Source organism: Atractosteus spatula, chromosome 9, assembly GCF_055471065.1.
Source record: "Atractosteus spatula isolate fAtrSpa1 chromosome 9, fAtrSpa1.hap1, whole genome shotgun sequence".
NCBI classification, from domain to species: Eukaryota; Metazoa; Chordata; class Actinopteri; order Semionotiformes; family Lepisosteidae; genus Atractosteus; species Atractosteus spatula.
This window is the reverse complement of record NC_142714.1, coordinates 7984390-8011630: the sequence shown is the minus strand read 5'-3', so window position 1 is coordinate 8011630 and position 27241 is coordinate 7984390. Positions and strand designations below refer to the sequence as shown.

The following is a 27241-nucleotide window of genomic DNA, read 5'->3' as shown; positions in this document are numbered from 1 at the left end:
ATAAATCACAAACATGATCCTCTTCTGTTTTTCTCAAACTTGTTGTGAGTTTTGATTTGGTGTAGTGTGGGTGTCATTCTAAATTGAAGCAAAACATGCTTTGGTTTCAGCCTTTACTTTCATCTTCTATGTTGTTACTGTTATTCAGTGCACTGCAATGGTGATTCAAAGCAGTTTTGAAATTTAAAGCCCTGGTATATAGCAATGGCAAAAAAAAAAATCATTTTTAAGCTTCCTTCCCACTTCTCACCCTTGAAAAAAAATCATTAACTGAGAAAAATAAACTTGTACCAAGTTCACCACATTTATCCACACACAACGAAGAGCATCCTTTCATTTGAAGAAAGTATTTCTTGTCACAATGTTGTGTATCGATAATTATCATAAGTTTCTTACCAAGAAAACACAAGGATTTGTCTCATGATGCAAACACCTATAATTGTGTTCTTATTACAAGATCTCAGTAAATCACATGTGATAGCTTACACTTTTTTGCCATCATCTTTATGAGCCTCTGTGGGGTGGGTAAGCAACAGTACTCAGTCTAGCAGTGGTTTAAGGCTTAATTGAAAACAAAGTAATTCCCCTTCATGGGCCAATTTAGCCATTTTAAAATTGTCTAAGAGCGTGAAGTTGTGACAATAAAAGTAATAAAATGTGCCGACTTCATTTAGTCCGTATGTCATGCTTTACGTCTTAAGTTTTAAAGTTTTAAAGGATAACTTTTAAAACATTACTAGATGGATAACACTGCAGTGCGTTACCATTGATGCCAATTAACAAGGTGAAGATGCCTGGCAGCCAGTCGTGTGGCTCGTTATTAAGGCCTTTTCTGCACATGACGCTTTGCCCATTGCCGTCTCAGAACCCTATATTTAATCCTGGAAGGCCACTGCTGTTCCTGTGTATAAGGTCAAAACAAATAGGAAGTAGGAATCTATGGGCTTCCACCCTGCTGGTGGTGATTGAAGCTAATGCATCCAACCTATTGGAGCCATATTAGATTCAATGAAACGGTTCAGTGAACGCTTGCCATGTTAGTAGATTATACTGAAAGCCTCAGTACTTGGGTCCACAGACAAGCTCGTTACTTTTGAGCCAAGAATGGACTAATCTCCTCCCTGGTGGCGTAGCTGGGTGTATTGATTCACGGCTTAAGCCCTCATGCGATGTTTTCGATCAGCAGCTCGGAATCGGGGGATCAGAGCTGTCCTCATCAGCAGGGCCCCCCTCTGTCCGTTCTCATGACCTCCTTTAGGAGTCTGCTGTTTTCCCTACAGTCTTCCCTTCTTCCTTTTCTCCTCCGGTTTCTGCTTCCCACAAGTCTCTGTGCTCCAGGCCCAGCCTCTAGCCTGTTCCCCATGTCTCCCTGTGATCAGACAACACGGAGCAGAGCCGGGGGCTACAGGCTCACGCGGGAGGAAATCCAGCTCAGATCAATGGAGAACTGAGGGGCTAAAGAGAGGAAAGGGAATGATCTGGGGGATTTTTTTTCTAAGCCACATGAGGGAAGAGAAAAAGAAGAAGTAGGTTCACTTCCTATGTGTAAGATTTTTAAAACAGTTTTTTTTTAGGCTGTTGTTGTTATTAACATTGATTAGAAGAGTAAAATGGAGGAAAGGCTTTATGAGGAAAGATCCACCTTTTTCTGCCGTTCCTCTGAAAATGTAACACATCGAACTGAGCCCAGCCCCCTATCCTCCCTCCCTGATGTTTAGATTCTGGTAAATAATAAGTGACAGTGAGCAGAAGTATTTCCATTCAGTTCTGCCAAATGGCATAACGAATCACAAAATCCCCAAAAAATCTTGGCATGTTTTCTGGTGCTCTGTGTATAGCTTTGGTGAACATGCTAATGTGATTTAGCTCCCCCACCCTGCTAGTTGTCTCCGTTATTTGGATCATGTGTTGCTAGCACTGTGCTTTTAGGACCTTCCTCAAGGGAAGGCAGCACTGCGCTGGAGTGATCCACACGAGAGATCCCCACAAACTGTGACATCACGTTTCCCCCCCCGGTGACAAACCATGCAACACAGAAACACAAACTGGAAAAGAGGCTGTGTGCAAACATGTGGGAGAGAAAGGAAGAGATTCTTGAAAGGTAGCCAGAACTAATACAGAATAAAGCACTGGAACATATTCTCATTACAGTTCAGCAGACAATTTTAACCTTCAGCGATTACAGGAATCCAAACACTAAAAAATCTTCGGGAGCTCAACTGGCATTGCTCCATCTGAACAGATTTAGTTTTTTTCCCCTGGGAATGTGGTTACTTTGCCTGTGGTATCTTTATGCAGTGCTGCACAAGCCATGGTTGTTCACATCTGTTCCCCAAACCTGTCTGTGGGCTGTTCTTGAGAAACATCTGGAGTGGTGCGCTGACTGCTTTCATCTTCAGGGTTAATTACAGAACACATCGAGGACTGTAATTGTGGTATCAATCATGAATGAGCAGAACACAGAAACCTTGAAGATTTCTCCACACGCGCTCCATTCAACTGTTAAACTTCACCAAAAAATGTACCCATTTACCTATTTATTTAACAGATTTTACACACAACTTGTTGTAGTGGAAAGTATTGATCAGACTTCAGCGATGCAAATTCTCTTCTTCATGTTGTCAAGGCCAGTACCCTGGATTCTTTCAAGAAAAGCCTGGTTGAGATATTTGGATCAATTAGCTATTATTAACCAAGCAAGCAAGATGGGCTATTGGCCTTCTGTCATTTGCACACTTAGTTTATGTTAATGCAAACCTGATGTTGACAAAAAAATATTTGACCAGGAAGCCTGCTGTACAGGAAGTTAGAGCCACCCATGACCAATCCATAGCAGGAAAAGCAAAGTGTGGATGAGATCCTATTTTCCTGGGCAGGCCTCACTGATAGGAGACTCCTGGATCACATTTCAGCTGGACAGCTGGCAGAGACAGCCTCAGGGCGTCTTCTGTTCTCTTCACAAAGACAGCCTTGTGATTCCAGCCTGCCCCCAGTCCAGGAACCGAGCACAGGATACAAGATCGAACATTCATTTCTCGTGTCCTCCAAGGATCCCTCTGGCATCTGAAATTCAGAGAGGGCGCTGGGTCTGCTCTGTAGGGGGCAGGTGGATAAGGGTGTGCATAGTGATTACGGAACACCTAACAAAAGTACAGAGTACCGTCTGTCTTCACCATTAACCATCAACAATCACCATCAACATTTAGAGGCACCTGAAGAAGTAGATAATAGCTATATTCTTCCAGGATGAATATATGCACCTTGCTGATTGTAACACATGGGGATTTAGAGCAGAGTTTATCACAGGAGGAATTCCCTAAAGGGACCATCATCTCTCAGTGCAGGAAAATGCAATCTGTGATTTTGAAAACCTGATTGAAAGTGATCTCTGGTTATCTGTTGCTGATCATCCTTCTAGAGGTCTTGAAAGGTACCATGTTAAATTTGATCACTGGGTGCTTTTGGTGTTACAATGTTATTTATGTTGTTGGGTTGGGATCACAGTTAATTCCGATTAACTCTTGAAAAACCCGGAGACTCCAAGAAAGGCTTGGAAATTAGGACCCTTTCGAGAAATACTGGAGGTTACACAGGGGCTGGAGTAACACATGGATGTTTGGTTGTCTCAGTGTGAGCAGGTGTTGACTCTTTCATCACAGGACCAGAGCCCAGGCTGGGACACAGGGGATTATGACTGTACTCCGTGTCCACAGAGTCTTACCAGCTCTTCTCCAAGACTGAGACACACTGCCTCTGAGAAGGAGAGCCAACATTGTCTGCCAGAGACAGCAGTAATCTCTTCATTCACTGTGAAGTAGACCACAATCAACTAACAAATATTTATGATGTTTAAAACATTCTGAAATATTGTTTCTTTGGACATGTTGGTTTATAAGGACTTCCAATCAACTGTTGATTTAGAACAAGTTTACGGTTTAAAATAAGAAAGGAGAGTAATAAATTAAACCACTTGCAAGATGTTGGTCTGCGTTAATGTGTCTAGTTACTATGATGAGGTAATTCTTTCAACATGGGGCAGAAAAGTCCATCCATCCATTGTCAGAGACGCCACTTATTCCTGGTAGGGGTCATCCCTTCTAGAAGTCCATTCTAGATAAGACTACCAAATGGATGAGGCTCCAGATGATCGCAAGGCACATAAATACTGCACACAGTTTTGAGTTTGAGAACAAAACAAAGAAAATCTCCAGTGCCCCATAACATTTATATTAGCTGATAATTATGAGTGCATTATAAAATGTAGTTGCTTAGGTTTGCAGAACTACAAGGTCCAACAGCACTGATTACCTTGTTTGGAAACTATATTCTTAGTTTTCTTAGATTCTGGTATATTCTTCGGGTCTCCAGAACAGGGCAACAGATAGCGCTTTACTGCTCTCTGGTGGTTTGGATTCGCATGTTACCTTATTTTTAACCCCTTACCATGTATTTAATGACCGTCCGTAATACATATAAGTTTAGGTACTTATTTGATTTAACATTCATTATTTAAATAACAGATTTTGGAGAGCAACCCCCATTATAAAAAAGAGAAAAATAGAGCACGACCTTTTTCAAGCGGAAATGTTCTTAAGATGGTATGGGTTTCCAAGGGACCTTAGATGGTGTTACACACGAGTACTGCGCATGGTGTTTTGTATCAGCTGAAAGTTAGATACTGCAATCCAGGAGAAAGTTACGTTGCGGAGGTAGGGAGATCTGTCAATTTGAGAAAGTACTATTCCTAGCACTAGAGTCAACGGCATAGGATTTATGAAATAGAAAAATTACATATTGAAACGGAAATTAACAGATAATTCTGTATAGTTTATTCATCAATACCCGAGTACGAAGGTGGATGCCGCTTTAGAGCATTTGGGGTTCTTATTTCCCCTTCAGATATGTTCATGTTCACATAATTTATTTTTTAACATTGATTAAAGATCCTAAAATGAATAGCCCCTGAATATTATCCTTCAAATCCAGTGTTACGTTTACACATCGACGCATTAACCTCTGAGCCGCCAATAGGGGTTCTCTTACCGGTAAATGCGCTCATTAACTTTTGTCTTCCCGGCAGGCCTGTAAACTAAGAAACTGACAGAATTATTACAGATTATGACAAAGTGTATTACCCCCGATATTACGATAAAACACTTTTCTGTACATTCAAATGTTGTTGCCTTGCCTGAAACGGACATGAAAAGCGGATTTATTTTTTTTGCTTGAATTAATTTCATCTCATTTTCCTCGTAAAAAGGAACTGCGCATACTTACGTTTTAGAATTACCGATTTTTAAAAAAAATGATACCAGTTGTCATATTGTGGCGTTGCCTTGCATTAACTGGACATGAGCAGCTGTATTAAAAAACACTTATCGTTCCATAAATGTATTGATTTATTTCGCTTCCCCAGCAGTTGTAGAAGCCTGCTCTGTCTCCACAGTGCAGAGCTGGTTTGTAGATGTGTTGAACACCCTGGGGAAACTGAGAGAGGTGTCGCTGAAGTCCTGACTGCAGGTGTGTCTTTTCTCCCCCCCCTCTCTCCCGTGAGGACAGCTCGCTGCTGGACGGATGGAAAGACTGGAGGTCGCGTTCGCGGCCCTCGCCATCGCCAGGCGAGCGGAGCCGCTGGCGGAGCCCACCTACCTCCTGGAGCTGGCGGCCGGCTCCGCGGACCAGCTGGTCGCCGTGTCCTGCTCCGACTGCTCCATCCGCCTGCACCACGGCCACACGCTGAGGCTGCTGGGGCGCTGCAGCGGCCACGGCGGCCCGGTGTGCGGGGTGAGGTTCGCCCCGACCTCTGGCAGCCTGCTGTTCTCCGGCTCCGCCGACGGCACGGCGCGCTGCTGGGACGTGCGCAGCCCCGGCTCGGCCGCGGTGCAGGTGTTCCGGGGCTGCTCCTCGCACGCCTTCTGCAGCTTCGACGTCAGCCCCAGCGGCGCCGTCCTGTGTGCTGGCACGGAGCGGCTGGAGGAGGACAGCTTCCTGGTGTTCTGGGACGCCCGGATGGCGGGGAGCGGCGGGGGCGGGGGGGCGCCGTTAGGGGTGTACTCCGAGTCCCACAGCGACGACATCACCCAGGTCCGCTTCCACCCCCGCGACCCGGACCGCCTGGCCTCGGGCTCCACGGACGGCCTGGTCAACGTGTTCGACATCCGCCGGGGCTCGGAGGAGGAGGCCCTGCTCGGCACCTGCAACTCAGAGTCCTCGGTCAGCCGCGTCTGCTGGGCGGGCCCGGGGTACGGCCAGCTGCTGTGCCTGAGCCACGATGAGGGCGTGTACCTGTGGGACACGGCCCGGCTGGACACCGAGGAGCCCCTCACCCTGCTGAGTTCCCCTCGGGCCCGGGAGGCCACACCCGTCGCTGGGGGCGGATCCCTGGACTACTTCATCGGCGGCGCCTGGCTGGAGGCGGAGGAGAAGCTGCTGGTCGTGGGCGGGACAAACCACGGGGATCTGTACCTCCTGGACTGCGGCCCCGAGGGGCTGAGGCAGGTGTGTGCCCTGCGGGGGGGCCACTCCGCCACCGTGCGCTGCTTCCACTGGGACCCTGAAGGGGGCGCTCTGCTCACCGGGGGGGAGGATGCACAGCTGCTGCTGTGGAAGCCGGGTGCCGTGGAGCTGTCCAGCGACAAGAGAAGCTCTCTGAAGAGCGCCCCAGCCCTGCGGCACAAAGCCAGAGCTCACAGCATCGGCAGTGGCAAGAGGGAGAAGAAATGAGGGATAGTGGTCTGCCAGTCAGACAGGAGATGAAGATCCTTTGAAAAGCAGCAAGAATATGTCATTAAGAGGAGATGGCACTCTGGATTGTAGGCCATGTGTCCATGTAAACCGTACAGAGTGAATGAGAAAAGGCCTCTCCTCCGATACGTAATGAATGAACCGAAGAGCTGTATGTTACCATATCAGTGCATCTCAAAGGTGATCCCCCTTAAACTACAACCTTAAAGGGGGTTGACTGTATTTTCTACAACGAAACCTCACTCTGGTGCCGTCTAATGGGCCTCTAAAGATGGCGTTTCAGACCCAAGGGTTGAGAATATGTGCAAGCCCCTGCAGTGTCTTTGTGTGCTTCAGATGACTTGAACGCTGAACGTTCAGGGAGTTGATGGGGTGTATGGGGGTTCAGAAACAGCAGTCGTCTTTATCCTGTTTCTGATTTACTGAAGTTAATAAAATTGTACAAAACGATACTTCAGACTATATTCTGAAAATAATTAAGAATGACACTTATTGATGTGTTTAACCCCTAAAACTGAAAAAAACTTTCGGACACTGCTTCACCCGGGTTCGATGGCAGGAATCTCTGGAGCCCTAATCGAAAGGTAGTGGGTTCAGATCCTTGCTGTACACGCAGAGTACAAGTACTTCACGCCAAGTGCTGGTACCTCTTCTGGGGCAGTCACGTTCTCAGTCTGCTCAAGCAGCATACAGCCTGGGATAAGCTCAGCAGGGTGGGCTGCTAGTCTTGAGCATGGACTTTCCCCAAGGAGCAGGAGAGTGCACTCTGCCTGATTGGTCATTTGTAACCGCTGGCTGGTGAATTGTTTCATGCATCTTTCCCAGTGGATTCAGACAATTCTGTTAGTGATTATGCAGAAGTTAGAATGATACCTGCCCTTTCTGAACCCATATTTCTGCACGGTATCTTGAATGATTTCATCCAGATTGCAGTTTTAATGCCGAGTGGTGTTCTGTGCTCTGCCACGCAGACACTGTTATTTTGGCGATCCCAGTAGCAGTGTACTTCCTGTGAAAGTCAGGCAGATACCACGTCCTGTGAGGTGCGATGTTCTTTGTTTGTTCTGCAGCAAAAAATAACATTGGTACGTGATGGAATTTGGAGAAATGGCTCCACTCTTTTCCACTGAAGTCAGTGAAACTGTCGAGCTGCTCTCTGCTCTGCGTTTGTATGTTTTGACTCATACTGCATTATTTGTCGTTAAAAATGGATGAATATTACTGTGCAGCACAAAAGCCAAATACTGTGAGCATGGTTTGAATGGCTATAGTAGCAATACACTTCATTAACTTCAGGTTATTATACATCTTTTTCCTAAAATAAAAGCACGCTTAAATGTTTGACCCTTCGCAATGCCTCTTTTTCAGTCATGTTGCCATGTTTGCTTATGATTTGCTTTCTCTTACCAGTCATGTTCACTTCCTTGGTTACGTCATCACCATGCGACCCCTCTCTCCCTTCTCTCACCCCTTCTCATGTCCAGCACACTCATATGGATTGCACACATACTCGCATTAATCCAGATAAAAACAATTACAAATGAGAAGAGGCCATTTGCATTATCCAGCTTGTTTGCTAATTAGTATCTCATGAATGCAAGGGTCTCATCCAGCCATTTCTTGAAAGAAGCCAGGACACTGAATTTTTACTGGGATGGTCCATACAGCTGACTACAGTTGCCCTTAATGCAATAAGACTTATATAGGTATTTAATGTACCACAATATGAAATCGCAATTTTTTTCTTCAGTCGTGAAACGTTTTGAATAATCTTTACCCACAATCAGCCTAAGCAAGAAACAGGAGAGGAATTTAGCAGTGGGGTCTCCAGTCCTGGTCCTGGAGACGTATGTTAGGTAACCCCTAATTCACCTATTTGTAAAACCCCGGAACGGTTTAACTATGATTAAATAAACTGGTGGTGTGTTCAATGTAGAGCTCATTTGGAAAGAAAATCCAAATTCTTCATCGGCCGTCAAGGACCAGTGTTCCTTCACTCAAACATGACTTGCTTTATTGATCAATGGAAAGCAACAAGCATTCTTAATCTTTAAGATAACAGAAGATTTAGAGTGATCTATAAGGATAATTGGACTGGGGCTCTCCAAGACCAAGGCTAGAGATCCTGATCTAGTATAACACACGTTATCTACTTGTTTCGAAGAAATACCTCTGGTTACAGCAGGTTTCTGCTGGTGAAGATCGGGGCGAAGTGGTCCAGTGAGACCAAGGCTGGAGAGATGAACTGGAATTGCCAGAGACACACTGTCCTGCACATAACACAAGCACAATGCAGTAGGCGCATGCTGACGTTGGGGATGGAGGCTTTTATTTCTTTACATCAACAACACTGGTTAATAACACACACAGCGTTGAGATGGGTTCCCTAGAAGAATTAAGCATCTTTAAGAGCGTAACACACCCTAAAAGAATGCGTAAGCCCCTTGAACTTGCACCAAGACAGTTTAAGCAGTATCACACATTAGGCAGCATCACCATTTGTTCCAGAGCAGCTGCACTGACCACCCACACACACACTCCAGTTGTTGTAGCAGCTACCAGCATGTGATTGCATTCTGGGAAATAAATTAGATCTGCTAACAAAATGAAAGTGCTGTTGTGGTGTGCACAAATGAATACTTTACTTTTATATTGCGGCGTATTGATTCAGAATGCTGGATGTGGCTCAGAAAAAGTTAGCATGTGAAGAGCAGCTACATACAGATCACCAGAGCAGGTGTAACGAATACACCCCTGCGTATAACAGGGATCTCAGCCGCACGGGCTGAGGGAGTTCTCCTTTAGCTCAGCTGGCAAGATCCCTCTTGCGTGATGCCGGAGACCCGGGTTCGCGCCCAGGCGGTGAGGGACGAACTGTCAGGGCAGGAGCAGCAAGGGTGGAGACCCCAAGAATTGGTACACAGGCCAGAGGCTGAGCTGTGCTGCACTGGCTGTAGGGGTGTTTCTCTCACAGAAAGCTGGATGCTGGAAAACAGATGCTGAAAGGCTAGCGACAAACATACTCATCTGACCAATGTCGGGCAAACACAGGCCATCAAAATGTTTCACAAAAAAATCTTTCACTTGCTCACCAAAGTAACAGCATTCATTTTAGTCCATTTTTTAAAGAGAAGCAAGCAGCTCTAAAATAAAGAAATGTACTTGCCTTTTTTTCTGAGCATCATCTAGATTCAGGATTCTTCATCCCTGTCCACAGCCCTAACCACTATGGTCACATGTCCTTCGGATAAGACGTCCTTCGGATGCGACGTAAAACCGAGGTCCTGACTCTCTGTGGTCATTAAAAATCCCAGGGGTGTAACCCCAGCGTCCTGGCCAAATTTCCCATTGGCCCTTACCAATCATGGCCTCCTAATAATCCCCTCTATGAATTGGCTTCATTACTCTGTTCTCCTCCCCACTGATAGCTGATGTGTGGGGAGCGTTCTGGCGCACTATGGCTGCCGTAGCATCATCCAGGTGGGGCTGCACACTGGTGGTGGTGGAGGGGAGTTCCCATTACCTGTAAAAGCGCTTTGAGTGGAGTGTCCAGAAGAGCGCTATATAAGTGTAAGCAATTATTATTATTATTATTACTACTACATGTAATTACCTGTATAAACTCTACAATTAACGTGTAGCGATCTGTTCTGACAAGTGCATGCGACACTACTTTACTCTGTATGTGCAGTGCAAATATTTACAAAGAAAATCTACAGAACTGTTTTACTTTGGGCAATTTTCTAGGTGATAATCTTGCCTGAGCCCATAATCCATGATAATCTGTCGTTTTTTGTATTTAAGGCTATGAAGCCTTCTTACTTCTTCTTGAGTTGATGACTACAAGCACAAAAAGAAAATATAAAAGGCCACGAATAAGCCAGTTTTTTTTTATCAGTCAGCTTGTATCTGAAGTTCTCCTCTTTATGCCTGATAGACACCATGGTGCAAGTTTGTCTGCGATCAAAACACACGCTTGATTGCAGTACCAGTATACAGACAGTTCAGTTGCCCCTGTCTGTGATAGATGTTGTGTGGCCTGTTCACACTCAAGACTGTTTGGTTTTAGTGTACGATCGGGTCTGAATTTCACTCAAGGGGCGTGGAATCAGTGAACAAGCTCTCAATACTAAAGGAGGAGACAGGGACCTTTAACATCACATATCATCATATGACCATTATTTCCATGTTGTAGTTCCCAGTACATTAAAGTTTCCTTCTTAGACATAGTTCCAAGGTTTTACTTTGCCAATAATTTAATGCTAATCAACAGCACTGACAAAATTGTACAGGACTTGCTTTCTATTGTGTTAAAAACATGGTATTGCCCCTTACTGTGAATCTGAATTCTGGGTTAATCTAGACCACTCTAAGCGAGCCGTCTTGCTTTAGAGCACAATTGCAGCGTCTCAACCAGAATTTGAACTCGTAGACCCGTTTTGTTCAGAGTCCTGGGCAAAAAAACCCCACTGCCGCCCACTGCCACACCCTCCAGATTGGTATGGTAAAGCCCCGCACGCACAAAAGGGTAAAACGGCGGATAAAAAAAAACAAAATGTCGTTTGAGAGACAACTTTTTTTTAAATTAAATCCACATTATCTCTTGGGTTAGATTTAGCATGTACCTGTATATACAAGTTTGATTTTCTCAGTGTTAATAAAATGCTCACAATAACTTATGACACTGATGCTACAACTATTATATTATTATTATTATTATTATTATTAAGCTTACACTTACTTCAGAAGTGTTTTGCATTACTTACGATGACATACTTAGTAATCTTCTCCACTTCAGCGGAGCCAGGATAATTTAGCAAGTCCCCCTCCGTGACTGTCGCACTAGTGGGGCGGTATAGTAGAGTACGGCACGACAGGGGTAGGACTCTCAGAGCAGGTTTAGCTTCATTCCATACGGGGAATTTTCCACCTTCGCTCCTACCCAATCTCCTTCCTAGTCGGTTGCACTCCAACCTAGGCTACTTATTCATCTCTCTAGGAGCGTCTGTGCTTGGAAAAAAAAATGACGGACGCGTCAAGAGGACCAATCGCGTTCCGCCTCCGCTTCAAACTGGCCAATGGCTGTGGTTCGTGGGCCATGGCCTTGCGGCAGGTTAGGTTGTGCTTGTGTTATGTGTGCCATGGACTCAGCCCAGTAATATTGACAATAGGGTGAAGAGAGATTGCCCCAAATTACAGTCAAAAGAAAAATAACCAAAAAGCCGAGAGGTGCCCCGCAAGCTGGCGATTCCGTCATTAATCAGGGAATGTGATTCATTTCGTTCCGTCTTTTTACTCATCCGGATTTTGTTATTAATGGGACTCGGAGGATTATTTCGTTAGAAGGTAAAAGGTGCTTGTGGGTTTGGCTGTCTGAAAAAGGCCAAGATAGCTTGTTCTGCTGTTGCCGCTGCTGGAGGAGGCTGATTAGACTGGACTTGAACACATCCAAGTGTTACCACTGCTAACCGGGGTCACTCCTCACAGCCATCTCCGCTCCTGTATCCAGAGGATCAAGGTAAAGTACGACACGGTTTCTTAACGTCTGCTGCCGTTTGTGCCCCACGGTTGTAGATAGGAAACGAGTGGGATCCTGTCTTCGGTGTCATGGTATTCACGTAATGAAGCAAAACTGGAATTAAAAGATATCTGCCCCCCCCCCAAAAAAAAACTCATTTGCAACACGGAAGGATCTTGGGTTTTATGTAATTAAGTTAAATTGAACGTATGTGGGATTTTTTTTTTTTAGATGAATTCCGCATCTGTAGCACTAGTTGGGCAGAACATCCACTTGGATTACACGGGGCTGCTGTGGGTAGGCCTGTCCAGTCAGCCGCCTTTTTCGCGGCACTCCGGTACCGGAGAGTTCATCAGCCCACCCCGGCGGGGGAATCGCTGGGAACCGCGATCGGAGTGTGTGTGTGTGTGTTGTGTGTGTGTGTTGTGTGTGTGAGAGAGAGAGAGAGGCCCGGGGCGGGAGGAAGAGCAGGGACACGGATCGCCTCAAGGCAGCGGGCAGCCCCCGCCGACTGGCGGAAATGTCACCCGTCTCCGCACGGGTGTGGGGACGCGGGGTGGCCCGCTTTTCTGGAGCAGGGCGAGTTGACAGTCGCGGTGGCGGCGGTGCTATACCGGGTTGCAAAGTTCCCGGGGAAAATTGTGTTCTGGGAGGAGAAGCCAGCCGGCGGAGTGGGGAGTGGGGAGTGGGGGGTGGGGGGAGATGGTTGCAATGAATTGTTTCTGCATTGAAAGTAAAAAAAAAAAAAAAGCGTCTGTGACGCTTTGACGAAAAGGGCATCGGCACCTAGAAGAATGCTGAACTTGCGGTTTGGTCCCCAGACCCCTCTCTCGGGTGCTGCAGAGCACTTCGCTGTTTGTTTCCGAGAGCTGGGCTCAGGTTGTTTACGAGGGTCACACGATAACCTGGGTATGTATATGTATGTGTTTTTGGGAGGGTGGTGGTGGAGAGGGAGACAGCGGAATGGTGGGGGGGTGGCCGTTTCTCATCGCTACCGCTGTATATTTTGCGATCAGGTTTCAGAAATGGTCATTTATCGCACCTCTGCGACGGCGGAGAGGTAAAGAGCATCCCCCGTGGTTGTAATTTGTATTCACCGTCATTCCCGTAGAAGTTTTAAAAACCTGAAGCCCTTGATCGAGGGAATGCGGAACAGGCGGTTTCATCACCTACCGTGCACCTGATTTTACTCACTACTGTAATTAGAATTGCCTCCGCCTGATGTGCCGAGCCACACGGATTTTTTAAGCGAACTGCTCAGCTGTTTCAGAGAAAGAGAAAGTCGAAAAACACCAAGCGAAGAACAATGTAGCAGTCCAGGCGTCTTAACGTGCCGAAAAATGAACTGGGAATCGCCTTCACCACAATTTGAGGACTGGGAGGAACTACCCCCGCAGTAGCCTCCACATCATCTCGCGTATTGCTTGCGTGGTGGTGGACTACACGCCTTCGTGAAGTCTTCCCTTGCACCCTGGTGAAGAGCGTGGAGAGGTCGCCTTCCGAGTGACCGTGGGTTGACAGGTATCGGGTTGCCTTCTGAGCCCTCCCTGTGTTCAGCGAGCTGTGCAGCAGGGGATTTGGAGGATGTCAGCCATATGTCTGCTTCTGGTGACCATGCTGGGGTGGCTATTAATCTTCAATTAATAATAGATGCTGTGCCTGCATGCTCTCCTGATCAACCTGCCTGAAGCTCTCTTTATTATTTTAAACTCGGGAAGCCTGAGCTGGTATAGGCAGGTGTACATGATCAGTGTGAGTGTAAATCCAGTCCTGCTTCCTGGTCACAAGTCCACTCAACAGGCCAGCACAAGAGAAGCAGAGCTGACCGATTGCTTGTTCTCTTCCAGCTGCACACCTGCCTTGTGAAAGATCTTTGGATCCTTGGAAAGGTGGCGTCCCACTACCTCTCTGAAATGCAAAGTTATCGCAAATTGCATTTGGTGTCGTTGGCATGTTCTCCTGTTAATTCTGAACTTTAAAGGTTCAGACTCTGTCTGCGTCATAAACACAACATGATTTAAGACCGCATGATTAATCTGTAGTACTCTTAACCTCTGAAATTGCCCGCTGTCCACAAACAACCAGGTGTCTTACTGCTGCATTTTACAATTAGTGGGTACTGGAGAAATGTGAATGTCTGCCCTGCTGGTATAATGAATCTGGCCAAGTATGATTACATAATGCTCTTTGAAGACAATTGGCACTTCCAGAGATGGATGTATGTCTGCTCAGAGCTACCATCCTGTATATCTTATAGAATCCTATATATATTAAGCAGCTTAAGTGTGTCTGTTAAAAAACATATCACAAGCACACATCTGATGTCTCAGGAACAGTATGACATTCGTGACGCAATCTTTGGAATATTTCATCCAAGGCGAGGGTGATACTGTTTCCCTTGCTTGTAGTTAATCTTGAGTCTTAATACCCTGCAGACCATCAGGGCAAAAGCTGGGAACATGAGCACCAGGCTTTTCCAAACAGTGCTGTCTGTTGTGGAAACATTGTGGTTCCCAGTCTGAGACCTGAACGGAGTCCCACAGTTAAACCCTGAAGATTGGTAGTCCACTAGACTGTGTCGTAACTCCATGTTTCCAGCCTGTCGTCTGCAGAGGGAGATTTCAGAAGAGTCGCAGATGTAATGTGCATCTTTGCCCATGCAGGCACAGCTGCAGAGGTGACAGGGCAGGGGAAGGACTATGTCTCATTTCATGCTAGGCTGGCTCCTGACAGCAGGTACTCTATTCCAGTCAACTAGGAGCAGAGGTGTGTCCTCTTCCTAGGCCCTCGACACTCACACACATCTGCGTTGCACATCCTGGACTTGCGAAACCGATACATGCAATACAACCTTCCTGATTGTTACTGCAGTAGGTGGTTAACCTGAACTCCCAGGTTTGTGTTCTTCAACGGTGTGATCAAATAACCAGAGCTTCCAACTAGCTATGATAATGCTTTTTGACTTCCTGCTGCTCTCAGAGGGTTGAAGCCTCTTGTTGCCTGTGCCTAATCCCTTTCCCTTGATAGATGTCATCTGGCTGATTATGTAAGGAGAGCACACTGGTCGAGAACTGGTGCACATTTGCCAAACGGAATTGCTGCAAGCCCACTGTCTTTACAGCTGCTCCTGTACTGCTGATACTGTTCACATAGCTGGGCGTAGCTAGTAGTAATTTTAACCAGGCATTCATATTTAATGCATAATTAATGCATTTTATAATAATTAATTTAAAGTTTGCAGAGCACTTTCAGTGTCTGGAGGTTATTACATGCATTTTGTTGCAAAATATGTTTCCTAGAACTAGTCACTGTTGCTTTCTGTTGATTTGAATTTCATGCCTTGGCCACAGGTTAATGAATTCACTCTTTAGCTCTCCACAGTGAAGAGAGAGTTTGTGCAGCAGTAACAGGACAGAGCCCGTTCTGCTTTTTACACAGTAGATGAAACTGCTGTCTCTTAAGCTGTGCATCTGTGGGGGTCAGGGATTTTAAATGGTAAAGTGGAGACGACCTTTAGGATATTATCACAGTTTGGTTAATCTGAGGATACCCCCAAAATAATTATTGTAGTAAAAAATAACACTTCAATCTCTGGTAAAGTTTCTTAAAACCCAAATTTACAGTTTAGTCCATCAGGATTAGTTTTTGGATCATTTGAATTGGCGCATTTGTTCCAGTACAGTTTTTGCTAATTAGGGCCAGTCGTGTCTGTAGAGCAGAGGTGTTGTGTACCAGAGTTTGCTTAAATATCTCACGAAGTGTGGGCACTGCACTACTGCAGTGTGAATGTATTGGTTTTGCACGATGCACTTAGCCTAGTTCAACATAACGGGCAAATTCACTGGGTATAGGTCTGCTCAGGAAGACACAGGATCTTTCTTTTGGGGAAAGATGAGTAAGGACTGAAGTTCCCTTCTTTCCCTGTATTCCTACTTAAGAATCTGTCAGCTTGTTTTTACTTGTAATATATTTAACAATAGGAGATATCATCCATATTATAGTTGTCTGTCTTTAACCTATTACATTACTGTTGTAGAACATGCAGTGCACTTTTGTCACTTGTACTGTCATTATAGGTGTGAGAATCCTTGTAAATTTGCCTTTTGTATATTCAGATGGCTGCAAGATTGAGCGAACAAAGAAAAACAAACCCCGTATGCAAAGGGTTGCTGCATCCAGTTTGCACAGAAGCGGATTATTGATTTTATCTCCATATTGTGTGTTGTGTGAACAACTTCCTTGTTCTCTCGCTTAGCAGGGATATGTCCTCAGCAGCCACTACGCCTCCATCAGTCGACAAAGTGGACGGATTTTCTCGGAAGTCTGTCAGGAAGGCCAAACAGAAGAGGTCGCAGAGTTCCTCCCAGTTCAGATCTCAGGGCAAACCCATCGAGCTCACCCCTCTGCCTCTGCTGAAAGGTAAGGAGCAGGGCGCGGCGTGCCCAACGCAAAATACACAGCACCTGTAGGGAAAAGATCGCTTCCAGACACGCTAGCAAGAATCGGAATGCTTCTGGAGCGAGACAGGGTTTTGGGTAAATATTTCTGTGGACGGAGTGACATAGTTATCAATCTATCACCTAGCACTTGTCCTGTGTCTTTCAAATGTAAAGGGATTGTGTACTAGACACTTTGTGATGCTAAACTATGTTTTTCATTGTTCTAAAAAATGTTGTTCCACATTGCCGATGTACACCATGTGGTTAAGAATGTGGGAGAAATCCGACAAGCCCTAACTGTGTCACCAGGGTGTCAGGATTGTGCTCCCCTGCGTTTTTGGCGATTGCTGATGACCAAGAGCCAGGAAGGTACGCAAGCCAAGAGCCCACTTTTTGAATGTCTTTGAGGGGAAAATGCAGAGCTTTAAGTGGCAGAAGCTCTAATGAGGTTTTCTGGTTTTCTTGCTTCCGTATTTTTTTCTTCATCCTGAAACTGTTGACGTAGGTTTTGGTCCTGCATTATTGAAGAGAGTTGGTCTGGCTTCTCCAGCAAATTCCAGCTAGGGAAACATTTTTGGCAGAAGTGTAGGTTAGGCCCCTTTTTCAGGCCATAAAGGCCCAGGAGGGAATGGGGGGCAAGGGCCATCATTTTTCTTGAGCATCCAGCACTGGAGGTGGAGGTGATGTGGTCAGCATCACACTCCGGCCGGCCTATTACCCCCGGAAGGATTAACCCCCGGTACTCATTTGGAAAGCAGGCTGAGTGGAACTGGGAACTATCTAGGAAGGAATTAGAGCAAGCTACATCACTTTCCCCTACCTGGGATTGAATCCGGGACCTTCCGGTTAGGAGCTAGACGCCCTTGTCATCTGAGCTACCCAACTCCGGCAGAAGTATAATTGAATGAAAATCATATCATGCAGTAATCATGTGACAATGCTAATTTTCTATCTTGCATATTTAACTAATGGCATTGTGACTGGCCCTTAGTTCATCCTAAATGGGGACAGGGGGAGTGCAGTGGGAATGTGAAGGCTGGTCAATGTTCACTCTGTCCCATGACGCTCTCCTCCTGACTTGGCAAGTCTGCCCCAGGGGCTCCTTCTCCTCTTCTGCAGCAGCACTCTTACGAAAGAGCCGAGCAACGGGGCTTCGAAGGTGATTTCTAGATCAGATCAACCTTTTGGAAAATAATCAGCTGATGGTTAACTAAAATCCTTATGAAGAGGTAAAAACGCAAGACATTTCAAGAGGCAAGATCAAAGCAGCGGGTGGTTCTTGAGTAGCTCAAGCTGCAAAGGAGCTTGATCAGAGTGCAGGTCCATCCCTACAGTCCAGTCTGCAGAACCTCACCATAAGTAGACTGTGTGGCTGATTCCCGCCCAAGCAGTGGTGTAGATTTTGAAAGGTGCCTTCAGAATTGGTGGGGTTGAGTTCTCTGGGATGTCCTTGGTTTGCCACGTAGAAGTGACTCCACAAACCTGCTTGGCACCTGTGAGCGTGAGATGTTTATAGTGAAAGCTGCACCCCTCCTCCTCTCGCCGTTCACTCTGCTGTGTGTGTGTGTGCTGCCCTTCGCACAGCCCAGCTCTGACTGGCTGCACAGCAGAGGATAGCGTGCATGATGCACATCCTTGCATGGTGCAAAGGTTGCAGCTGTAGAATTGAACTGAATAACATTTTGGGTTTGTAAATAGGGGATTAAAGAAAACAAAAGCTGAGAAGAGGAAAAAAGAACAAATAATACTGGCCCAGATAATTAAGCACCATCATTCCTAGAGTGCATTCTGTAGGAGCGCCACAAATAGCTCAAGCCGGAAGCCTCCTCCTGGAAAGAGGGATGAAAACGGAAAAGGCTGGAGACTGCCGAGCGAATGGAGGGAAAACTCCAGTCCATGTCTTTCAGGCTTCGGCATTTCTGTATGATCAAACCTGGAAATCCTTCATCTCTGCATCCCTGGAGCAGGAGGGCTGTGACAGTTGGACTCGAGGTGTTTGTGACGAGGGGACGGAGGTTCAGGGGGGGTTTTAACTGATGGCGTCCGGATCACAGGGCTGAGGAGTTTCCAGTCTTTTGCCTGGGGGGCTGTCTGCATGGAGGCTCCGCTTGGGAACAGTTGGCTGTGAGGACAGCAGCAAGAAGCATGCCTTTGGTAACACACAGTTCGAAACAGTCTTGCAGGAAGGGCAGTTTGCATTTCTGTGGAAACCTGGGTTGGAAATAAATTTGAGAAGGAAATAGCCAGTGGTCGGTGTCCAACGGCAAGATTCAAGTTGGTCTGGTATCTCCGTCTCTGATCTGGTACTGTAGTAAATCCACATTCTCTCTGAAAATGCATTTGCACTGGGAGTTGTCAAAAAATAAGTATAGCATAACGTTTGTACTGATTTCACTTATTTATTGTTCTGCTCTTTATAGACAAATGAGCCATTCTTCTTCTGTTATAAAGCAGATACCTTTGCAGCTTGGTACAATGTCAGTACAGAGACTTCACCAGTTCTGTAGCTGTCATGTTTTTGTAGAGCAGTACTGTAGTTCTAAGGATACTGTTTATATAGCCAAGCAAGAGGAAGGCTGAAGGAAAACAGGCATTGGTATTATTAGCGTTGTTGTTTTTAGCCTGTCTTTAATGGACCCAAGCAGTCTGGAGGCAGTGAAGTGTGCAGGGCTGGGAAGTTGGTTGTGTTTAGTATGAAAGTTGCTGTGTCGGCCACAGTGCTGCGGCCTGACCTGCTACCTCCTCCTGCTCTGTGTCTGCTCGGCCAGAAAGAAGAAAACGTCTTCACTGTCACTTGGTCTGAGTGCTTTTTCTCCAGCAGAAAACAAAAATACACCGCAACCACCTCCTAAACTAGTAAAACATCTGCTTTTTCTGTGTATGCAGGTGTTCGGAGATGCAAGTTATGAACTGTGGTTTTAGTAGAGTGAGCAGTGCTTTGTAGATTCCACATTGCTTTTCTATAAACAAATGTGCAATTGAGATAACAATGATAGGTTATTTTCTGTACATAAACTGCCTGGCCATGGTGATACTGTAGGCTGATCTTCTGCATCTGAAAGAAATGGGCATTGTATCCAGGAAGGATATTACTGTGCTGTACTAAGTGGATCTCTGAGCTCATCTTCGGGGCCAGAACTCTTTAGATTGCTACAGTATGCTACAGTCATCTGTCCTTTATCTGCGTAAAACCTTTGTCATGCCCTCTGAAATAAATAAAATACCTATTTGGTGTCTGTGCTGTGTAATCAGAGACAGCTACACTGAGGCTCAGTTCCTATGTTCCAGTGATCAGGGACACAGTGGGCAAATTCAAAGGAACCTCTTCCTACATGCAGTCCAACCTACAGCAGGTTTCCCAGGATACTGAGGACTAACTGCTGACTCCACCGTGACAGGAGTAGATGCCCATTTTACCCAAAGTAGAAATTATGTTCAGAGATAAAGTGCAAAAATGTTTCATGATGTTCTTATTAGACTTTTATTAGAAGCACAACATGAACAGAACTGTGCGTTAGCTCTGAAAAATCTCTGGATATATCCATGGTTAATAGCTTTTCTGTTGCAGGGCCCTCTTACAGTCCTAGTCTCTCTTTTCCCTTCCTCAAACGCACAGGAGGACGTACATAAAATATTTTCTGCCAAGCTGAGCATGCTAATTTTACAAGAAAGAAAAGCTATAATTTTATGGAATTAAGCGAAATCATTTAAAATGCCTAAAGTGACTCTTAAATAAGCAGCCTTGAGAATGTGCGGCTCCTCACCTTTTTGTATGGTCTGTTTATAAAGAAAATAATAGATGCTTCTACTACTACTAATGTTTTTGTCTTGTTTTGGTATCAGGAGTGGAGAGCAGACTTTCCTCTGAACTGCCCTAGGCCAGGCGAAGTGTGTGTGATTTGTCTGTAAAGATGCCCCATAATATAGAAATAAAGTAGACCAGTCCCAAATGGGAGCCAGACTGATTTCAATGCTAGTCTTTACTCTCCCTCAGCCAGCCCTGAGCTCTGTCACCCCTGACCTTGCTATACAGGAGGTTCTGGCTGTGAGCCTCCTAGCAATGTTTTACACTCACCTCAGATTCATGTCTGAGCTCACAGTAAAGATCAGACAACACCCAGAGCCTTCTGTGTGAAACCAGCATCACACTGAAGCAAAACTGTTCTGTACCATGCTTAACAATACAAGAATGTGTTGAGGAAATTCCTTTCTTTCTGTCCTCAGACACTGAAGTCTTTTATTGTTCCCCGGGGTAAAAGGGAGTCTAGCTCTTGTCGGGATGACAGTGCCATTCAGCCAGTGGGCTCCCGTTTCTGCAAGTTGATGCAGGAAATCTGAGAGAGTCAGGAAGCCTTGTACTCCAGGAGGTTTCAATAGAGAGAAAACTGAAAACGCGCGTGGAATGTGACTAGACCTGAGTATCAACAAAACCTGCCCTCGCACTTCACCGACGGGCCCATTGTATTCCTGTTCACATTTTGTGTTTCTGTGTTATCGTCCCCAAGCTTTGCGCAGTTTTGAAGAACTTTCATTTGGGCTTTGTTGTACCTGTCTGGAATGTCTGTCTTCTCAGTTTTACAATATACCCACCCATCTGTTTGTGTTGGTTACCTTAAAACCGTAGAACCTGCATCACATCAACACTAATGACAATAACAGGAGTCTGGTTTTTGCAGGTTGCAGCACAGTGATGAGTCAGGGGAATAGCAGTGAAGGTGACAGATCAATCAGGGTCAAACTTTCGATTTTGAGCAGAATGACTGATAGGATCCATGTGACCTAGAGTCAGAGTTTTGTTGTCACTTTGGTGATTTAGCTATTTAAGTTATGAAGAGGTGAGTTAGGGCTGTGCTTGGCATGTCCTGACACCCTAAGCACACAGATCTGTACTCAAACTGGTGGGTCTGTGCTTGGTGGCACCTCAGGTCTAAGAAACAGGGTATATATCTGAACGCTAAGGGTAGTGGCTTCTGAAATTTCCCTGTGAGCCATCCATCAACATAAACACTAGAAAGAGGAACTTGTGGTGGGTTCTAGCTGGTGGTCACATAATGGTCACTGAGCTGGTATAACTGTCACCTCAGCTGGTTAAGTGTGAGATCAGGAACTTGAAATGAAAGCTTTCAGTTCAGTTTATTGTCATATGCACAAGTGCAGTGAAATGCGTATTTGCATGTTTGCTCCAATACAAAGAATAAAAAGACATTAAGGAAACACCAAAAACATAAACACAGAACAGCAGCAGCAACAACAACAAGTTAAATAACATACATCTTAGAAAAAAAAATCAGTGTAAACCAGAGTTAGGGGCAGGGTTCAGTAATCTGACAGCTTGCGGGAAGAAACCGTCTCCTAACCTGGACGTACGTGCCTTTATGCTCCTATAATGCTTACCAGAGGGAAGGGGGGAGAAAAATGAGAAAGCAGGATGACTGGTGTCCTTAGCGATACTTCCAGCCTTCCTGAGACAGTGATTTGTAAAAATACGTTATGTCATACGTTACGTTAACCTGACAGAAGGACTCTTTACTGGCTGACCTTTAAACTTTTACGCTGTGGGTTTTCTCACCCACAGTGACTTGCTCATTCTCATAGCTTTTCTATCTGGGTCCGGGAGCTGCAGAATTCATGGCCAGGCAAGGAAGAGATCTTCACAGAGCTGTCACAATGTTTCTCAGTGGCCTAACGGTTCCAGCTCTTCTCCATTGCGCTGTCTGCAAAGGGAGACGCTGCTCTTCTGTGGCAGCAGCTGTGTCAGAGTGTTGTGAGGTCTGTATTAATAAAAAATGTGGTAAGGGGGAAAGGGTGTCCAGTCAGTACCCTACCCATGACCTCACACCTCCCTGTCGCCCCAGCGGTGGTGGAGGAACACTTTGACAGCTGTCAATACTACAGCAGCTCTGTATTGTATTATGAAAGGCTGCTGATGCACTTCCTTTAAATTGACTTCCTCAGTATTAATCCTGACAGTTCCTCCCATTACATGAGGTTGTTTTCTTGGCCAGGTTAGGTACAGTGCTTGTGGGCCACTCTTCTGATTATCCATTGGAAGATAAAATGTTTCAATGATATTTCAGTGCACTGACCTAAAACAGAATTGTCACTACTTAAAGGGAAAATCTGGTATGTTTAGGAAGTAATCCAGCATCTTAACCAAAGGATTCCCGGAATGAAGATAATGTACCAGTAAGATAAAGCAAGATTGCCAGCTGATACAGAAATTGGTTCAGCTGTCTCTGGGAAGAGGAAGCTACAGTTATGATACCATTATGTCATACAATATGATAAACTAGAGAATTGCCCTGGTAAAAATGCCACTGTTTGATGGTTATTCCTTTCCGGTTGAGTTTGAGAAAAGTATTTCCACATTTGTTTTTCCCCCAAAGTAAATGATCTTACTTTTGGATTGGTTTGGACAGGTTATTCTGAGTTATAGTAATAGAATATGCTGATATGAAAAAAAAACCTTGTTTTCACATACGGTGAGCGCTTCATGTAGTTACTTTGCGGTCTTGCTTTGTTTAATACCTTTACAGTCTCTGCTCATCCTTTGCCCTAATAATAATGTCCTTTCCCACAAAAAAGCACAGAGCTTGTGTTATTATCTAGGGGAGTAAATTAGAGGGGCATACACACTAATCACTCATGATTTTCAAAAGATAACTAAATTTAAATGACCATAATGTGTCTAAAACGGTCTTCATCTGGTATAAGTTTTCTTTTTGGAAGCAAAAGATGGAATTGCTTTTTGTGATTGAATGTTTGTTCCAGTTCCCAATTTCTATCCCCCCATATTTTCACTTTTAAAACAAACTTCTGCTTCTTGTTCCAAACGTCACTCAGTGCCTCTTGTAGGCAGAGGCAGCCTGCCTTCTCTGCCTGCTCGTCTGCCATCATCAAGGGTCCCTGGCTCCCTGCTTGCTGGCCTGCTCTGGCTGCTGGGCTGCTTTGCTCCGGGATTCCTGGCCTGCTCTGCCTGCTGGGCTGCCCTCCTCCTGTTTCCCGGCCTGCTCTGCCTGCTGGGCTGCCCTCCTCCTGTTTCCCAGCGTCCTCTGCCTGCTGGGCTGCCCTCCTCCTGTTTCCCGGCCTGCTCTGCCTGCTGGGCTGCCCTCCTCCAGGATCCCGGCCTGCTCTGCCTGCTGGGCTGCCCTCCTCCTGTTTCCCGGCATCCTCTGCCTGCTGGGCTGCCCTCCTCCTGTTTCCCGGCCTGCTCTGCCTGCTGGGCTGCTCTCCTCCTGTTTCCCAGCCTTGTCTGCCTGCTGGGCTACTTTGCTCTGGGATTGCCGGCCTGCTCTGCCTGCTGGGCTGCCCTCCTCCTGTTTCCCGGCCTGCTCTGCCTGCTGGGCTGCCCTCCTCCTGTTTCCCGGCCTGCTCTGCCTGCTGGGCTGCCCTCCTCCTGTTTCCCGGCCTGCTCTGCCTGCTGGGCTGCTCTCTTCCTGGTTGCACCTCTACGGTCAGGATGGCCTCTGGACCTCCAGCAGGGTACCACTCCAGTTCCCCAGTCAGCACCATGTAACTTATCATCAACATTACCTGCTAGCTAGGAGTTTTGTGCATGGATTTCATTTTTTTTGTTAACTGGCATTTCTTGTGGTTTTCTTCCTTCTTGAGTACCAATCTTTAAGTCTGTGAAAATGGCTTTTCAATAAATACTTAAGAGGTTGTAAGTGGGAGAATCTGGTTAACAGCCTCTTAATATGAGCAGGAAGTCACTTTAGTGGCCTTCTCCTATAATTAGCCATTAAAAGAGTTATTCATGTCGCCTCCTCCTCACATTGTGCTGAACACAGATTTGTCTTGGTCTTTGTTGGGCCTGAAGATAATAACAGGTTATGGTGGGTTTTATTTCTGTTCCTTTCCTGGAATCCTGCTTTGAACAGTGCAAGTTTAATTTACTTAACCTACCTCAATCCCATTGTGGGGTAGGGCCACTTTTAAGACAGATCTACAAGGTTCTTTTCTTTTTCATGCACAAGATAACATGCATTAAAATCTGCTATGAGCAATGCTGCCTTTCTGGTCTCCTGGAGACTTTAACTTTTTCATTCCTGTGTATGAGTGGCCAGTACATATCTTGGTGACTTCAAAAAATACATTTTCAGTCAGTCAATAAATCTGCATTCTGATGGTGACTTTAGAAAGTGTTTTTAAATTTCTGCTGGAGTTTGTTGAAGTTTTGGTCATAGTATTTTTTCTCTTTAATGACTTCTTGCTTTATGTTCCTCATAACAGGGGCAGTGGAAATCTGAGAAATGATTTTATTTCATGAACCACTGTTTTAAAAGAGAAATCGAATCTTGGCATCAGTGTCTGAGGCTCAGCCCAGGTCTTTTCTGTGACACAGTGGTTTAAAATGGTGTTTTACAACAGTCGTTTAGTTAACGTGTTGCATGCAGTTACGATCCAGTTAAAAGGATGATGCCTTTGTTGTCAAGGGATGAGTTAGTAACTGTTATCAAAATTCAGCAGTAAGTATGCGCCAGTTTATCAGCTGTTGCTGACCCGTGTTAGATGTTTTTATAAAAGGTAGACATCAGAAGTGACTGAGACATCAATAGATCCCTCTACTGTTTTATATTAAAGTTTAGACAGTAAGCATGCAAGTAAGTCTCACTAACACTTGGGAACCATAGCATGACCTTTGTACTTCTGGACCTTCAGTCTTCAGAAAGACTCTTCTACTGATAGCGCTCTCATTGTATCAGAAGGAAGCTTTTTTGAGTGCACTTTTCTGGTGTCTACTGAATGAACAAATCTGGGGAAGTGACTTTGTTCAGAGTGAGTTTGGATACATGAACAATCATTAGACAGCAAATTTTGATTATAATCAACATCAGAAGGTGTTCTGACTATAGCCAACTGAACAAGAAAATGCCACAGCTGAATACACACTAAACCACAGGCAGAAGCAAGAAAAATGGGTACATCACGTCTGACCTCCTCTTCTTGGAGAAATCCTGAGCTTTGTTCTAGTCAGTTTGTCAGTTTGTGTGAATGCTGATACAAGGTTCTTCAGTGAACTGTGTCTTGCAGGGAGAGAAATATCTAGGGTCTGGGCAGAAGTCATGTGGAGATCACAGTGGCTCATGGCACAGATCTCTGACTATCCTATTGCTATCACTGCCTCTCCCCCTTCATTTCACCCACCTAACCTGCACAGTCCCGTTCCTGGACTCTTGAGTTCACTGGGATCTGCGTTCACAACTCCAGTGCACTACTTCCATGTTGAATTGTCATCAGCCCTCCTGATCATGGTCCCTGAGCGCGGAGATTTGGTTTACTGTGCTGAGCTGCATGTGTTTTTGTTTTTTTCCGCTTTACAGTTTCTGGTAAGAGAAGCAAGAGAGTTTGATTTAACTGAAAGATAAGGGGATTCATTTTATTATAGTGCAAGAAAATCAAAGTGGTTAAAAGGGAAGGCGGTACACTAACAACCCTTGGCAGTCTGTCCCAGTTGTGCTATCTGAACTGCGATTGGTCTGCATTTTCAATTGTCGTGCTCCCCTTTTTGTCGTCCCTGTTGGTGAACTCCCAAGATGTGTCCCTTTAGGGGTGTCATGTGGTGTTGTGTCTCTCAGCTGCCAACTCCCTGTATGCCTCCACTGTGAGTGTGTGAAGCCCCTGGAAGATAAATCCTTGTCACCCTGACCTCACGAGATGGAACAGAAATCCCCCTTGAACATCCAGGATCAGAAATAGAAGGGGATGGAAGGGGATCTCCAGGGCCTGGGTGTGAAATGCTGCGTGTCACTGGGGCTAAAAAGACTGCTCTCCGCAGGGCTGTTTCCCATGCTCAGCTCTTTTCCTGAGGGAACTTGATCCAGTCCGCAGGAGTCTGTTTACAGCACCGTGCACCAGTCTTGAACTAGATTGAAGTCCAGTCAGTTTAGACAAGGTTTTTCCATGATTTGCACACAATAGTTTCTGCACATATGACCTGCAAGATCGTGGCCTTTGTGAGTTTGTGCTTTATTCTCAATTACGGGTGCTTTAAATGGCAGTGTCGTCCTTAGCTTTCAAACACTCATGTAAACCAGAGAGCAGTACAGTAATCTTATCTTTCCTTTCAGAATGACAGCATGCGTTTTTGTGTGTTTGCATGTCATTTGTTTCACTTAATGCTAAACATAAGAAACGTAGTAGCCAAGCATATGTAGAGAGATGCTTGTGAAATGGAAGTTGAAATGACTTTAAAACCTTGGGCTGTAAGGTTCAGTTCCAATCTTGTTACAATGGCGCTGTTACAAGTACTGTCACAAGGCTCTCTTGAAGGACTGGCACAGTCAGTTTTTTAGCAATTAAGCACATCCTACTGAACAGGGGTTGCAGTTAAGCATATAACTTCAGCAATGAGGTACAGCAACTTTGGTTATTCAGGTCCTTTTCCCTACAGTTGAGCTGTTGTCACTTCATTCTGGAGAGTGGAAGTTCCATTGTTATAGGATGTTTACAGCTTAGTTCCCTGTGCATCTTGTTTATGGGAACGAATGCATTTTTATACCTCACATGAGCCTTGACACTGTGCACTGATAACAGAATA

The 27241-nt window shown here is 45.4% G+C and overlaps 2 protein-coding genes across 5 annotated transcripts in view; both read left to right on the top strand.

Annotated features, from left to right (window-relative positions):
• Window positions 1-4641: 4641 nt before the first annotated feature.
• wdr89 (WD repeat domain 89) lies at window positions 4642-8083 on the top strand. 2 transcript variants are annotated; one of them, XM_088925354.1, is made up of 2 exons: window positions 4642-4709; window positions 5560-8083. In XM_088925354.1, exon 2 carries the CDS (start codon window positions 5575-5577, stop codon window positions 6721-6723), a length of 1149 nt encoding a protein of 382 aa, XP_088781480.1. In that variant the 5' UTR covers window positions 4642-4709; window positions 5560-5574; the 3' UTR covers window positions 6724-8083. The 2 variants fall into 2 exon arrangements, with proteins under 2 accessions (XP_088781480.1, XP_088781481.1); XM_088925355.1 differs by having other exon boundaries at window positions 4685-4709; window positions 5555-8083.
• Window positions 8084-11850: 3767 nt separating this feature from the next.
• Window positions 11851-27241, top strand: part of LOC148828069 (serine/threonine-protein phosphatase 2A 56 kDa regulatory subunit epsilon isoform) — a 30346-nt gene continuing 14955 nt past the window's right edge. Inside the window, exons 1-2 of one of the 3 annotated variants that reach the window (XM_088925432.1) lie at window positions 11851-12262; window positions 16521-16681. In XM_088925432.1, coding sequence (XP_088781558.1) covers window positions 16525-16681 — 157 coding nt within the window. In that variant the 5' untranslated portion in view covers window positions 11851-12262; window positions 16521-16524. Of the gene's footprint in view, window positions 12263-13764; window positions 13784-16517; window positions 16682-27241 lie in introns of those variants that run through there. The other 2 variants (XM_088925433.1, XM_088925434.1) reach the window with 2 other exon arrangements.

Bases quoted from the DNA above. Each gene is read 5' to 3' on its own strand.
- wdr89 (XM_088925354.1), top strand. From the start codon at position 5,575: ATGGAAAGACTGGAGGTCGCGTTCGCGGCCCTCGCCATCGCCAGGCGA.